This window comes from Anomaloglossus baeobatrachus, chromosome 5, assembly GCF_048569485.1.
Source record: "Anomaloglossus baeobatrachus isolate aAnoBae1 chromosome 5, aAnoBae1.hap1, whole genome shotgun sequence".
NCBI lineage: Eukaryota > Metazoa > Chordata > Amphibia > Anura > Aromobatidae > Anomaloglossus > Anomaloglossus baeobatrachus.
In genome coordinates this window covers 424,229,295-424,245,601 of record NC_134357.1, presented here as the reverse complement: position 1 = coordinate 424,245,601, position 16,307 = coordinate 424,229,295, and the positions used below count along the sequence as shown (strand labels likewise).

General features: G+C 42.0%; 1 protein-coding gene across 10 annotated transcripts in view; it reads left to right on the top strand.

Annotated features, from left to right (window-relative positions):
- LOC142311692 (microtubule-associated protein tau-like) overlaps positions 1–16,307 on the top strand; it is a 134,823-nt gene that overhangs the window by 87,800 nt on the left and 30,716 nt on the right. For 9 of the 10 annotated variants that reach the window (XM_075350312.1, XM_075350318.1, XM_075350317.1 and 6 more), the window contains 2 exons: positions 12,214–12,260; positions 14,998–15,186. In XM_075350312.1, the coding sequence (XP_075206427.1) occupies positions 12,214–12,260; positions 14,998–15,186 (236 nt within the window). The remainder of the gene's footprint in view (positions 1–12,213; positions 12,261–14,997; positions 15,187–16,307) is intronic. The other variant, XM_075350321.1, reaches the window with a different exon arrangement.

The window sequence follows — 16,307 nt, the reverse complement described above, 5'->3', positions numbered from 1 at the left end:
AGCTGGATTCAGAATTTGTGTCTAATGTTTGTTTGTTTGCTGCCCTCAACATTTCATGAGTAAATGAATATATATCAGGAATATACTGCAGCGAAGGTAAATGTATAAAGATCTCCTTTGGGATTGAGTGTTATAATAGAGCACGTGGAAGGAAAACAATTAGACTCAGAGGTTATTATAAAGCTAGCTATATAAATTAATATTTCTTTGTCTGGTAGATCTAGTGTGTCCATACAATTAATTTGTAATACTACATTTCCCCTGCAGTCCACACTGATCAAGTGCTTTTTAGTTTTTAAAGGGAACCTGTCAGGTCAAATTTACTATTGAAAAAATTGGTATGGCTCTACAGGTCCTACAACAAGGATAAAAATGATATGTTTTGTCGTAATCCGGTTTGCCAGTGCTGAGAAATCAAGCTTTGAAGCCACATTAGGACTGAACAGACACACCCCTAATGCACTTCAACAGTAATTTGCATATGGCCTTCTAGCTTGATTTCTCGGCGCTGGTACATCGGATTACTACAAGAAAGTTATCATTTTTATTGTCATGTACGTAACTATACAGTTATACCATTAGTTTCAGTAGTACAATTGTCTTGACAGGTTCCTTTCAAAGGGGATGTAAAACGTAGAAGACCACAAGACCATGGCGAAGGATGGTTCTGACATGTACTCTATTTGACAATATATGTGTCAAGTCACTTCTCTTCATACACTCAGTATTCATGGGTTACACTAGACAGTTAATTAAATTGCTACATCCGCATAGGTATTTATTTATATTGCTCTTTATATACGTATCAAATATACAAGTTCTTTTACGTTTACATTTAGTAAATGTGCAGCAGCTGCAGAGTACTGTGTGGGTTAATACCGACTTTAACCATGATGTCACCACTTAAACTTTTGCCATTTGGGGCTGCCGCCTTTAAACTATATTTTCAGCACCGTATATCCCAGCAGTCTGGAAAGTACTCATGCCATTAGGTATAAACATGAGGAATGGAAATCCAGCATGACTGAATACACAAATAGCTTAGTCATAATAATACTGAGAGCATCCGACAAGCATGCTGGTATTTTTACTGATGTTTCCCATGTGTCTCACTAGCTGATGTGCTGTATACGGTGCTGATTATTGACGGGTGTTAAAGGAACGCTCCAAGCAAATCTGATGCTGTACTATGTTTAGTTTTATAGTTTTATGTTCAAGGGCGGAGCATTTGGTGATCCTTGAGTCTCTGTGTCATGCTCCACCCCATCGGATATTACAGTAATGTTTCTTTAAGAAATAGACACATAGTGATAGTCCTTATTGACACGCCCCCCCCCACCCCGCAAAAAAAAACAAAAAAGAATTCAATGGAGTAGGTCATGGCACATAAAAGCAGCAGTTGAAGAAGGGCGTTCTTCTCTGCCCTCCACATGCACAGTACAATGACCCCACAGTGCCTCCAGCAAAGTATAATGCCCCAAGAGTGACTGCAACATATGATGATACTGCCACATTTCTCTCAACACAGTATTGTGCCCCCAACACAGTATGATGTTCCCAGAATTCTCTCTTAATAATAATACATTTTATTTCTATAGCGCCAACATATTTTTCAGAACTTTACACTTTAGAGGGGACATGTACAGACAATATCAGACATTACACAGTAAAAGGGGCTTTACACGCAGCGATATCGCTAGCAATATCGCTGGTGAAAGCACCCGCCTTCGTCGTTTGTGCATCACGGGCAAATCGCTGCCCGTGGAGTGCAATATCGCACACACAGACTTACCTTCCTAGCGACGTCGCTGTGGCCAGTGAACCGCCTCCTTTCTATGGGGGCGGTTCGTGCGGTGTCACAGCGGCGTCACTAAGCGGTCGCCCAATAGAACCGGAGGGGCAGAGATGAGCGGGACGTAAACATCCCGCCCACCTCTTTCCTTCCGCATTGCTGGCGGCCGCAGGTAAGCTGTAGTTCGTTGTTTCCGAGGTGTCACATGTAGCAATGTGTGCTGCCTCGGGAACGACAAACAACCTGCGTCCTCAACAATCAACGATTTTTTGAAAATGAACGACGTGTCAACGATGGACAATTTGGTGAGTATTTTCCATCGTTAACGGACGCTCGTTGGTGTCACACGCAACAACGTCGCTAACGATGCCGGATGTGTGTCACGGAATCCGTGACCCCAACGATATATCGATAGATACGTCATTGCGTTTAACGGGGCCTTAACACAATTCAACAGATAGCAAGAGAAGTGAGGGCCCGGCTCACAAGCTTACAATCTATGAGGATGTGGGGGAAATACTAATAGAAAATAGTAAAAATGCTTGTATTGCCTGGTCCAGACATCAATATAATAAATACGGGATTCACATAACTGCATTAACTGATCACCAGCCAGTATGTTACAGATACAGAGGGCTATGAATCCCTTTAAGACCAATGACGGTCATAGCACGTCATGAGTGTGTGTCAGTTCCCGCATCATGACGTGCTATGTCCGTCATGGCTTTGAGCTCTGACAGCTAACTGACACATAAAGAGGTGTGGGGGCTCATGTCGGCAGTCAGATCGCTGTGATCAGTTAGTCAAGCTGACTGACTGATGACATCATTATCGTGCAGAGAAGCACTGAATATCGTCGGTACCTTCCGCATGATCACTGCAGGAGCTCGGCACAGCTGACAGCCGAGCTCCTGCAGTTACAGTTGGGGACAGCATGTGCGCCGCCCATGGCTGATTAAGCCTATAGTGCCCATGATCAGTGTTTGCAGCGTTTTAGATATAGTGTGTTGTCGCTGCTTCCAAAATGCTGTGATGTTCAGTACAAGCACAGTGGATGGGATTTCTTGAAATCCCATGCCCGCTGTGTGTGTGATGCCCGCAACGAAAACTGACCTGCAATGCGGCTTTCCGAGGTCGTAGCATGTCAATTCTTTGCTGCGGAGTCGCATGCGTTCTCTGTAGGGAGAAATCAAGCGAGAGACGGCAGCGCACTGAACCCTGATAGTGGTTACAACCAGCTGCGGCCTCCTGCGTTCTACTGCGGAGGAGACTCAAGGCCCCGCAGGTCAGAACCCGCAGCACCCAGGACGCAGCAGGTCTTGATCGGTCCAAATGCTGAGATCAATAGCGATCGCAGCATTTACAAGGTTATGGGAGGGAGGGGGCTCCCTCTCTGACCTCCATCGGCACCTCCATGACAAAATCATTGGGATTTAATGGCTGTCATGGCACCCGGAGGCCAAACAATGATCTCCTGGTGTGTCAGGTATGGTGGCCTGTTAGGCCAGATTACACTGACAGGTGTTCTGTCAGTGTAATCTGACAGGTTTCATGTAATGCAGTACATGTCTTGCAATACATAAGATCAGTGATCAAAAGAATAAAAGTTACACATATTTGGTATCACCACGTCCGGAACGACACAATCTATACACCTGTCCCACAATAGAGGCTCTACAAATGGAGTCTGCAAACAATTCTAGGAAACTCTGTGCTCCAAACATAAAATGGCGTCCCTTCTCTCCAGAGTCTTGCCATGTGGCCACACAGTGCTGTACAACTACATGTGAGATATTGTGACGATTATTTTTTTCTTCACTGCCCAATGGTATAAGATTTTGTGACAGACCTGTGGTGTCAATATGTTCACTGCACCCATAGATAAATTCATTGTGGGGTGCAGTTTGTACGATAGGGTCACTTGTGGGGGATTTCTGCTGTTCTGGCACCTTAGGGGCTCTGCCAATGTGACATGGCAGCCCCAAACCATTCCAGCCAAATCTGAACTCCGATATGGCGTTCCTTCCCTTTTGAGCTTTGCACTGGTCCTGAAGAGTAGTTTATAATCACATATGGGTTAGTGCTATACTGAGGAGAAATTGCATAACCAATTTTGTGGTCTATTTTCTCCTATTAGCTTTGCAACAATTAACATTTTGTGCCTTCAGCATATTTTTTGTTGAATAAAACGCAATTCCCCTTCCTTCCCCTGCCGTGTGCTCAATCAGTAGTTTTCCCCAACATTTAGAGTATCGGCGTACTCAAGACAAATTGCACAACACATTGCATGGTGCAGTTTCCCCTTTAATCCTTGTGATATTGCTAAATTTGGAGCTAAAACAACATTTTTATGGGAAAAATGGGATTTTATTTTTTGTTTTAATTTTCACGGCTCAACATTATACAATTCTGTGAAGCATCTGGGGATTCAAGGTACTCACCAAACATCTATATAAATTCCTTGAGACGTCTAGTTTCCAAAATGGGGTCACTTGTGGGGAGATTTCTACTGTTTAGGCACATCAGGGGCTCTCCAGACGCAACATGGAGTCCACTAATGATTCCAGACATTTTTGCATTTCCTTCCCTTCCGAGCCCTGCCGTGTGTCCACACAGTAGTTTTCCACCACATATGGGGAATCGGTGTACTCTGGAAAAATTGCACTACAAATTTAATGGTGCATTTTCTCCTGTTACCCTTGTGAAATTGCTAAATTTAAAGCTAAAACATCATATTTTGTGGGAAAAATTTTATTTTTTATTTTCACAGCTCAACGTTATAAAAATTCTGTGAAGCACCTGGGGGTTCAAGGTGCTCACCACAAATCCGGTAGAAGAGTTGGGAGAGGGCGGACCTTTGCCTCTAGCTCCTCCCTCTTCCTCTAGCTCCACCCCCTCCTCACTTTTCTATCTTCATAGAATCTCATCAGCACCAACTGCCATCTCCTATCTCAGTAATGGGAAAGTCTTCACTAAACACAGATTTTTACCTCAGAATTGAGAATTTTGGTATTTACTGATCAATTCTGGTAGAGAATGAAGCAGATTTCTCAGATAATATACATTACAAAGTTACGTATTTTCATATGTACTATTGATTTCTGAAATAAAAATGATTATGATGGCTATGCTTTAAATCAACTTGGCTTTTCCTCTACAGTTTAAAAGAAATATACTAATGCTTCTGTACCAAACGTAATGTGAACAGATCCCTACAACTTTGCTCAACTGCAGGTTCTCATTTAAGCACAGTTTTATAATTTACACATAGAATTTACAGGAAACATTCAAAATTTATTAAGACTTTTTTGTTCCAGTTTTCTGGCATAAAAAAATTAAATTACAAATTGTGTCTTTTTTTTTTTAAGATCACTCTTATCACAGTTGAAATGTGAGTAGGAATGGGTTATGGTTTAGGTCAGATAGGCCTATCCAAACTCTCAATTTTCACTTCAGTAGGCATAACATAAAAACTGGAGAGGCAGCTCCAGACAGAAATGTTACATGTAAAACTGTGCCACATTTATCAAAGATTGTGCAGCTCTGACAATTTTGCGTAAAGTACAATAATGCAGGCAGAAGAAAAATTGTCATCACACTTGTCTTCATCTCATAATAAATTCCCCTCTTTTGAGTCACTTTGTAAGTCTTATCTTGTACATGCTCTCATCTTCTAAGCTTAGATCTCGTATCGATACAGAGAACGCGCTGGTAATGTACACATACGTCATAGTGTGGTCTTTATCCCGTGACATAATCTCCCACAGAATACAACGCAGAAGAAAGCAATTAGATTAGCTGGTAAGCTGGTTCCAGGAGCAATCAGCAGAAATCTACTACAACCAGACTTGCTGTAATTCAGGATCATTAGACCCTTAATTACTGCTGTAAAAACATTATGGGTTCTTCTATCTTGCTCGGTTTTATAGGAAGATGCTTCATAAGATTGGGCTGTTGCTTGCAGACAATGATCGGAGTCCAAGTTGGCTTCAGATCATATAACCCCTTAGATCAGGGGTCCCCAACCTTTTTTACCTTGAGAGCCACATTCGACTTTGAAAGTTGGTCGAGAGCCACATTGTAGAGATGAAGATGTAGTCAAAGTCAATTTAGCAGTATAAAACAGGAAACAACAATTGGACATAAAGAATCTTCCCCATATTAATATCAGAGACAAAAAGTGACCTCTAGACACAACGTAATCAACTATACCAAGACCAATAATACCACATACAAGGGAGAAATACCGCCACACCATGACCAGACAACATATTACCACCACATAGTGACCAAATACAGGCACATACAAGGGAGAAATACCGCAACACTATGACCAGATAACATATTACCAACACATAGTGATCAAATACAACCACTTACAAGAGAGTAATACCACCATACCATAATTAGACCATGGAGTAACCGAATATTACCACATACAAGGGAGAAATACGACAACACTATGACCAGACCACATATCATATCCCCAATCATGGATATAGCCTGGTATATATGGCCCCCATCATGGCCTTATCCTGATATATATGGCACCATCCTGATATATATGGCCCCATCATGGCCCCATCCTGGTATATATGGCCCTATCATGTCCCCATCCTGGTATATATGCTCCATCATGTCCCCATCCTGGTATATATGCTCCATCATGTGTCCATCCTGGTTTATATGGCTCCATCATGTCCCCATCCTGATATATAGTCCTCCAGCCTGGTATATAGATTTACCATCCTCCTGGTCGATAGCCTCACCATCCTCCTGGTAGATAGCCTCACCATCCTCCCGGTAGATAGCATCACCAGCCTCCCGGTACATAGCATCACCAGCCTCCCGGTAGATAGTCCCTCCCCAGCACACAGTAAAAAAAAAATTAAAAAAAACAATAGTACTCACCTACCCTGCACTCCCCTGGCGTCCTCATGCAACAGTGGCATGGCAAGTGACCAGCGTGTAAGCGGCGCAGCGCATGACGTGAGTGTGATGCGCAGCCACTTACAGCACTGGCAGCTGTCAGCATATTCTCTGCTCCCCATGCCCACGATTGTGTGCGTGGGGAGCAATGGATATTCATGGCCTTAATCGGCGGCCAACACATCACAGTGCAGGGACCCAACGAGTCTCTGTGCTTTGATTTTTTTTCAGCTGGATGCGTGCCCTCAGACACACATCCATTTGCATCAGGGGCTGGGGCAATCTCTGCGACCGCGGAAGTTGCACCCCTGCCTACATGTCCTCTTCGGCTCCTCTGGAGCACTTACCTGTGTCTGCGCGTCCTCCTCCTCTTCTCTGCAGCTCCGGCCCTGGTGATGACGGCATGTCGGTGCAGTGCTGAGGAGCTCTTCCATGTCAGTCCTGTCACCGCACTGTTCAATTGTATGCGCGTCTTTCAGGCGTGCATACATTTGAATAGAGGCGGGATCTCCAGGTCCTTGGCACTGCATATGTGCAGGTCTGAGGACTCTCGCAGTGCAGCGTTAAGAACTTAGGTGAGTCACATGACTGTGATGTCACCAAAGGTCATACTGCAACTGCGGAAGCTTCAGTGATCATACAGAACTTGTACAATCACTAAAGGTTATGATTTAAAGGCTGGGGGCCCCTCACAGTGTTAGGGCCCTGAGTCAGCTGCCCAGTCTGCCCACCAAGAAACGCCGGTCCTGAGAAACAGACGGCCCACGGCCATGTACTGCTACATTTCCTGGGACCGATGGCGAGCCATATGTCATGAACAGGCGAGCCACATGTGGCTCGCAAACGACGGGTTGGGGACCCTTGCCTTAGATGGTACGATCAATGCTGTCGGTGTTTTCCCAAAAACCTGCATCCTCCCAGTTTTTGCAGTTTGCTCAGTTGCATTGATGTTAGAGGAGAATGAGACTTTTTTTTATTTAAAACACCACTGCAGATTTGTTTTTTATTGCCCCTCTGGAGTGGTGCTTTAAATCTAAACCCTTTGAACCCTGTATTATACTCACCTTCCGGTGGCTTCTTCTCTGTCATCGCCGCTCTTTTTGGTTTCTGGTGATTTGTGACCTGCCAGTAGCTCCAGTGTTTCATTGAGCATGCAAGAGATCACAACTCAGTACAAGTCTATGAGAGCCTCGTTCTGGCCTTGATCTGGCTCTCATAGAGATGCATTGGGAGCTGTGACTCAACTTCTGACTTCTGGACCGTCAGATGTTACAGTCACAAGAAGCCGCTGGACGGGAGCTGCGTCGGTAAAAGGTGAAGCTGCCGGAAGGTCGGTATATGACAGAGGGTGGGGTGGCTTATATTTAAAGTGCCACTCTGGTGCTGAAAAAAACCCCAAAATGCTGGAGTGGTGATTTGATTTAGTCAGTGATCCCACTGGCTCTGTTTTATTGTTGTGAATATCTAATCTCCAAATGCTTTGACATCCTAGTAAAAAAAAAAACAAGCGTCAACAGCAATATATGAATTATCCAATGTCTAGACTCTAATAAGACGGATCATTGCACAAAATCATAGCACTTATCCAACATATTCACATCTAACAGACAGGACACACCATCCATATTCAATCACATTAGTAAAGAGGCCCTGACGTGAGATCAAAAGTGCCCAGTTTTTGCTCTTTTTTTATTCCCGTTGGTCCCTTGCATCTCCCATTTTTTGTGTTTCTTAAGTCCGCCATACGGTTCCAGAGATATGAGCGTTTTCATTTAGTGCTAATTTTTATGGTGTTTATCAAAGGGGTGTGGTTCACTGGAGTCTCCGGGACGTGTCTTCATGCTGCTCTGCATAATTAGTCTGTGAGCCACACCAACTTGTTAAACACCATAAAAAGTAGCACCAAATAAATATGGCCAATATCTCTGTAAGCTCCGTTTGGCGGATTGACATAATAACAAAAATCTGTATACTCAGGGGAGCAGCAGGCATCAAATAAGAGCAAGAACTGGTCTCTTTTTATCTGATGACAGTACTCTTTATTTAATCTAGAGCTCACTGAAGTTTGAAGGCTTATGTATCTAAGTGTGTCTGATACAGTATAATTCAGATAAAAGCCTACTACAACATATATGGATCTTTCTTGTGCGTTGTTTTAGTAACAGAACTACAGTCATTGCTGTAAGTGTTGGCACCCTTGAAATTGTTCCAGAAAATGAAGTATTTCTTCTAGAAAATTATTGTAATTGCATGTCTAGTCATACACATTTATTTACTTTGTGTGTATTGGAACAGCACAAAAAAACTGAGAAAAAAGGCAAATTGGACATAATTTCACATAAAACCTCCAAAATCGGCTGAACAAAATTGTTGGCACCTTTGCAAAATTGTGGGTAAACAATTTTGTTTTAAGAATGTAATGCTCTTTCAAACTCACCTGTGGCAAGTAGGTGTGGGTGATATGAAAATCACACCTGAAACCAGAAAAAAGGGAGAAGTTGACTCAATCTTTGTACTGTATGTCTGTCTGTGCTACACTAAGGATGGAGAACAGAAAAAGAAGGGAAATGTCTGAGGGTTTGAGAACCAAAATTCTTGAAAATTATCAACAATCTCAAAGTTAGTTTTTAAGCAACTAGATTCACCAGTTGGTGACTCTGCAGGGACAATACTCACAAACAATTTAGGTAGACAGCACCAGTGAGAAATAATTCTAAAACTTAACCTTTAATTTTATTCATTAAAATGTGTAATATATTAAAATACATACAAATTTGGATCACCCTGCGGGTAGCCAAGGCCCGTATCCTTACATTGAGTCGGGATACCAATGGACAAACACCATTACGGGATAACAATATAGTGTGTTTAGGGTAATGGTATGACTCTTATATTGCACAGTAATACAGGGATGATGGACAGTGGTCCTGCTATTAGCATGCAGTATATATCTATATAGCAACAAATCCCACAATTACTGGCCACAGAGAGTAGCCTTATACCTCTTTTAGATTATTAAACACACAGATAGTAACAAATTGGAAGGGTCTCACCCAATTAGATGATCTTCCTAAGTTTTGCCAGCATTTCCACATTGGAGGGGTCACAGCGGGGCTTGAAATCCGGGCTCGATGTAACTTGCCCTATGCCCCCTTGAAAAAGTATGGAGGGCCAAAGAGTGGTGTGACACCTGCAAGGTCCATACACCAAATTCTGCCAAATGCTGTCAGCATTTGGTGTATGGACCTTGCAGGTGTCACACCACTCTTTGGCCCTCCATACTTTTTCTTTCATGCCAGGTCCCCTGATCAGTTACTTCATTGTGACGAAACGCGTAGGGAGGCATGTGGGGCAGCTGTGCACAAGGACTTAGGTTCAGATGTGGACCGTCCTTGTAAGGACGGGAGTCAAAGGGGCATAGGGCAAGTTACATCGAGCCCGGATTTCAAGCCCCGCTGTGACCCCTCCAATGTGGAAATGCTGGCAAAACTTAGGAAGATCATCTAATTGGGTGAGACCCTTCCAATTTGTTACTATCTGTGTGTTTAATAATCTAAAAGAGGTATAAGGCTACTCTCTGTGGCCAGTAATTGTGGGATTTGTTGCTATATAGATATATACTGCATGCTAATAGCAGGACCACTGTCCATCATCCCTGTATTACTGTGGAATATAAGAGTCATACCATTACCCTAAACACACTATATTGTTATCCCCTAATGGTGTTTGTCCATTGGTATCCCGACTCAATGTAAGGATACGGGCCTTGGCTACCCGCAGGGTGATCCAAATTTGTATGTATTTTAATATATTACACATTTTAATGAATAAAATTAAAGGTTAAGTTTTAGAATTATTTCTCACTCGTGCTGTCTACCTAAATCTCAAAGTTAGAAGTCCATGTCCAGAGATCTTGATGTTCCTTTGTCCACGGTGTGCAACCTAATCAAGAAGTTTACAACCCATGGCACTGTAGCTAATCACTCTGGTCATGGACGGCAGAGAAAAATTGATGAAAGGTTGCAATGCAGGATATTCCTGATTGTGGCTAAGCAGCCCCAATCGAGTATCAAAGAAATTGAAACTGCCGTGCAGGCTCAGGGTGCATTAGTGTCAGCGTGAACTATCTGTCCACATTTGAATGAAATTAAAAGCTATGACAGAAAAACTCAATTGCTGACACAGAGACATAAAAAACATAGACTGCAGGTTTTCAAAATGTGCGCCAGTAAACCAAGATGGAAAGCGTGTTGAGAACCGATGAGACCAAGATAAAGCTTTTTACTAAAGCACATCATTCTACTGTTTACCGAAAAGAGAATGAGACCTACAAAGACAAGAACACAGTATCTACAGTCAAATATGGTGGAGGTTCAAAGATGTTTTGGGGTTGTGTTGCTGCCTCTGGCACAGGTTGCCATGACTGAGTGCAAGGCATCATGAAATCTGAAGATTATCAAAAGATTCTGAGTTGCAGGACAATGACCCCAAACATGCTTCTTGAAGCACCTAGAAATAGACGGAAACAAATTGCTGTTGGGAGAAGGTGCCCTTCAAATATGAGAGACCTGGAGCAGTCTGCAAAATAAGAGTGGTCCAAAATTCCAGTGTAATAAGCTTGTTGATGTTTATAGGAAGCAACTGATTGCAGTTATTTATTCTAAATAAACAACCAATATTTGTGCAACCAAATATTACGGTAAGGGTGCCACCAATTTTTTTGGAGGGGCCCATTTTTGTGTGAAACTATGTCTAATTTGCCTTTGTTTGCCTTTTTTGTATTGTTCCAATACACACAAAGGGAATAAACGTGTAATTTGAATAATTTTCTCAGAGAAATGATTAATTTTCTGGAATAATTTCAAGGCTGCGAACACTTTCGGCCAGGACTGTAGATCATGATTATGGTTAAGGGGCTTTGGTAGGATGGTCTTGATTTTTCACAGTGGAATATGTTGATAGGTATGATACATAATGCAACAACCCCAATACGCATTAAAGCAAAATTGGCCAAAACCATCAAGTATTTTTCGGTACTGTCCAGATATAGGAACCTACTAACTTTCTTAAACAGATAGTGTTGGGAGAAAGAAGAATGAGAGATGTTGCGTTTTAACATACAGTCCAATTGTTCTTAGGAAGGTTAGGCCACCATATGAAATAGTTAAACTGAGCCTATATGTGTAAAGGGGATTGGACGGAATATAGGTACAAGGGCATATTTAGCTGAGTATAAAGAGTTGACCAAATTTGATGTGGAAGAGTGTAGCAAAGATCTCTGGCAAAAAAAGATATTTGGGTACCCCATAAAAAGTAAATCTGGTTCTCATTTGTGGGTATAGTCCAACTGCTTAGTCTGATTTTTTTTTTTTTTTTTTTTTTAATACCACCACTGCCTGTAGGAGATGACCGGGCACCTTCATGGTCAAGGATTGGTACACCATAAAAATCCAAAATAAAATGTATACAAATTCAATATTTTTCTGTTACAGCACATGATCAAGAGAAGCATGAACGTGACGCCCAAGAGAAGGGAGAGGTGAGTGTCCGGACTCCAGCTTTTTGTAGGACTCTCTTACAGACAAAGCCTTACTTACATACTATCTGACCTTGTCCCTTAACACTACTGTACTCACATGGCTTTCATGCTTCTTTCTTAGTAGCAGCCCATCTTGTGTTTTCTGCACTCATAACACAATGTTGTAATAGGACATAACATGACATCTTATATAACAACTTCCCGATTTGGTGAATTTTTATTTATGTGCTTTCTTTTTCTCTTCCCCTTCTTCTAAAAGCCAGAACTTTTTTATTTTTTCAGTCCGTTTTTTTTTTTTTTTGTGTAAGGATTTGTGGTTTTAATTTACTCCGTTCATTTTACAAACTAAAGTAATGTAAAATGGCATAAAATTCCAATTAGTATGAAATGAGAAAAAACAGCAATGTTTTATAATGAAAAGTATGCAGAAAAAATTATCTGACAATATGATGAAACTTACATATTACAAAAATGTTCCCATAATACACTTGTCAGAGATTTGCCTGATACTCATACAAAGAATAACTACCGAAATGCCATAGGGGCTCAGCAAGAGCTAAAGGAGAAGAAAATCTTGGTTAATGAAGTACCGTAGACTAATGATTAGCAACCTGCAGTTCATGTTATGCTCGGAGTTGTAGTAGTTTGTTAAGGACCGCTGATATAGACTGTAGATTTTTCACTATAACCATATTCCTACTAACATAGGTTATGCTACCCATTACATCTCTTTCCCTTTACCTTGCTTCACTTTTGCTTTTTTCTTCCTTGTTTTATTTATTTGTGCTAGAACATATATCAAAAGTGCAATCCACCGAAAGTGACAAAAACAACAACGAGGGACTAGTTTAGTCTAAAGGCCGCTTTACACGCTGTGACATCGCTAGCGATCGCTCCTGCCCCCGTCGTGCATGCGTCACGGGCAAATCGCTGCCCGTTGTGAACAATATTGCTAGTACGCGTCACATGCACATACCTTCCTAACAACGTCGCTGTGGCCGGCAAACAAACTCTTTTTTTAAGGGGGAGGTTCGTGCGGCGTCACAGCGATGTCACACAGCAGGCATCCAATAGAAGCGGAGGGGCGGAGAGCAGCCGCATGAACGACACTCCCACCTCGTTGCCGGAGGACGCAGGAACGCTGTTGTTCGTCGTTCCCGCGGTGTCACACGTAGCGATGTGTGCTGCCTCAGGAACAACGAACAACCTGCGTCCAAAATGAGCAACGATATTTGGGAAAGGAACGACGTGTCAACTATCAACGATTTTTGCCGTTTTTCGGATCGTCAGCGGTCGCTCGTAGGTGTCACGCGCAACGACATCGCTAACGAGGTCGGATGTGCGTCACGAATTCCGTGACCCCAGCGATATCTCGTTAGCGATGTCGTTGCCTGTAAAGCTGCCTTTAGTCTCATGATCTATCAAACATTTTCCATTCTTTTGTTTGAACCAGGTTTAATGCTGTGCTGGTCACCAGGGGTGGAAAAAAATCCTCTACTATACAGTTAGGGCATGTGCACGGGACCTCTTCTTTAGGTGGATTCCTGAAAAAGTGCTTAAAGAATGCTAAAGGGAATAAACATATACCCTGCAATATAAAAACAATTTGCTGGGCATATTTTAGCATTTCTTTTAACCACATCAGGCTTTGATGGCCATGAAGCCGCTAAAAGAGCTGACCTGAGTGCTCACCGCTTTATACAGTTATGATGAAAACTGCGGAAAAAGTGACCAAAGAGACACCAAAGAAGACTCTTTAAAAAAAGCACCGTAAAAGATGCCGTGTGCACATACCTTTATAGTTTTGGTTACATATGCTGAATCCAAATGTGTGAATGAGGCTGATTGGTATAGGCCACACATGATGGCTGAATCAATCAAGTACTGGAACGTTGTGTTTGGTCCCAGGACTACAGAATAGCACAAAGCTTGTCAGTGGTTACAAAAGTTGGACTCCTCCTTGTTGTGATCAATTGTATGGAAAAAGTAATTTAGCATTGAGTCAGCTAGTGATATCAAAAATACGGGAAGCCAAAGTTAATATTCTTTTGTATGTCTGAACATTGCAGGCAATCTAGATGCTAGTGACAGTTGTGTTACAGTAGATATACCTTCTCAATGCTACAGATGTAGGTCCAATCTTGGGATTTGTTGTGAGATGCAACTGTGTGTGGTGCAGCACTAAGCGGCATGTTACAGACAGGGTGAAAATGCAGGCCCACTACAGAAAGGGCAAGGACTCCTGAATGGCAGTGGCCTTATTAACACTAGAAGTCCCAGAGAGGGGTCATTTGACATTTCTACCACTGAAACCCTATGGAGCTCGACATTCCTGGGACTTCTAGTGTTAATAGTGGCCTTGATAATAGTCTGCTAATACAGTACATTTTTGCAGCATTTTTAGGCAATAGTCCAAGCACATTTGGGATACCTATCGTGAAGGGGCATACTGTTCCATTGGACCACATAGTTGTATGGATGCTAGAGTAGTGGTAGTGAGAATGGCTTTTTGGCTCCCCCATAAATGTTTTAATGGCCAGAACAGATTCCCATTGTTCAGAAACATTCAGATTGTTGTCATCTGTTGAATCATTGTTGGAAGTTGTCACCTTCTGGAACCCCAAGGCTTGCACTTTTAATTCTTGATCTAGCATTCTGTCATTCTTCATAACATTTTTATTTGCGTTTCCTCAGTTTCTTTTTCTGTTCATTGAATATTTTGTTTTACATTTGGAAGAAATCCTCCACACCACCCATTGTCAAATTCACAACAAGCAGAACTTCCACTATCCCCAAAAGATCCCCTTCTGCTAGCTCAATCACCCAGAAAAAAACTTCCACTCCGACAGTACCTCCAGCACGGAGCCTTACTCAGAGGCCATCCCCTGCAACGTATCGCCCGCTGGGCCCTTCACCACGGGCTAAGGTAAGGGGAGAACCATAATAAGTGCATTCATTTTTAAGGAACACATTGGTATATGTCTACATCAATTCAGAGACCTCCTGTATTACCTGGCAGCTTGTATATGCTTCTGTCCAGTTGTCTCCAGATGCCTTGAACGAATGGTATCAGACAAATTGATTAAGGGCCTTCATGACCCTTATCTATGATCTTGCCCTATTATGTCTTAGAGAAGAAAATGGGAGGAAATACAGGCTACAGTATTAAGGCCCCGATTCATCATTTCCTTTGTATCTGTATTTTTTTTGTTTAGTTTTGTGTGTTTTTCCCTTTTTTTGTTTGCACCCAATCCATTAATTCATTTGCACCTTTTTAATTAAGTCTTCTGTAAATTTGCTCACCTGCTTTTTTATTTAGTTTTCAGCTTCGTGGGCGAAGGTTAATGATTCTAGATGTTTTCAGAGGATTTATCAATACCAACTTTTAAATAAGTTGTAAAATTTGACACAACTTCACTGATGTAGTAATATGCATGTTTTTCAAAAGTCACATCTTTGGGACTTTATACTCAAAAAGTTGCAAACATGGTTAATGACAGGGAAGAAGCCCTTTTTTGACTTTGCGCCAAACTCATGAACCACGTGCGACATTTTGATGTATTGGGCACAATAAACGTCAATGAATAAATACTTAAAGACAAAAAAAGAGAAAGTGACTTAAAAAAATGATGAATCAAGGCCTAAGAGTATAGAAAAAGAGAGCCTGCTCAACAGAAAAGACCAACTGAACTCTGAACTTGCACATGCACAAGCAGACATGTCAGAAAATAGCTAGATCTTAGATCCTAGGTCGAGATCTTAGACTTTTACTGGACCTCCATGACCCATAGCCATAAGGGGATTCACGTGCTACTGTCACAGATTGTACTGTCATCTCTGAGAGGAGGAAGGAAAGTAACAGGTGACAATATATAGACGGGACAGAGAGAACGTGTTTTACAGGAAACACCCTCTGAGCACTGAACTTGCAAAATCACAAGCAGACATGTCAGAGAATCAGGTCTTCAAAATAGATGGATCACTATGAACATCAGACACAAAATTATCCTGGAAGGTGTACAAACACATCTAAAAATCATTTAGCTC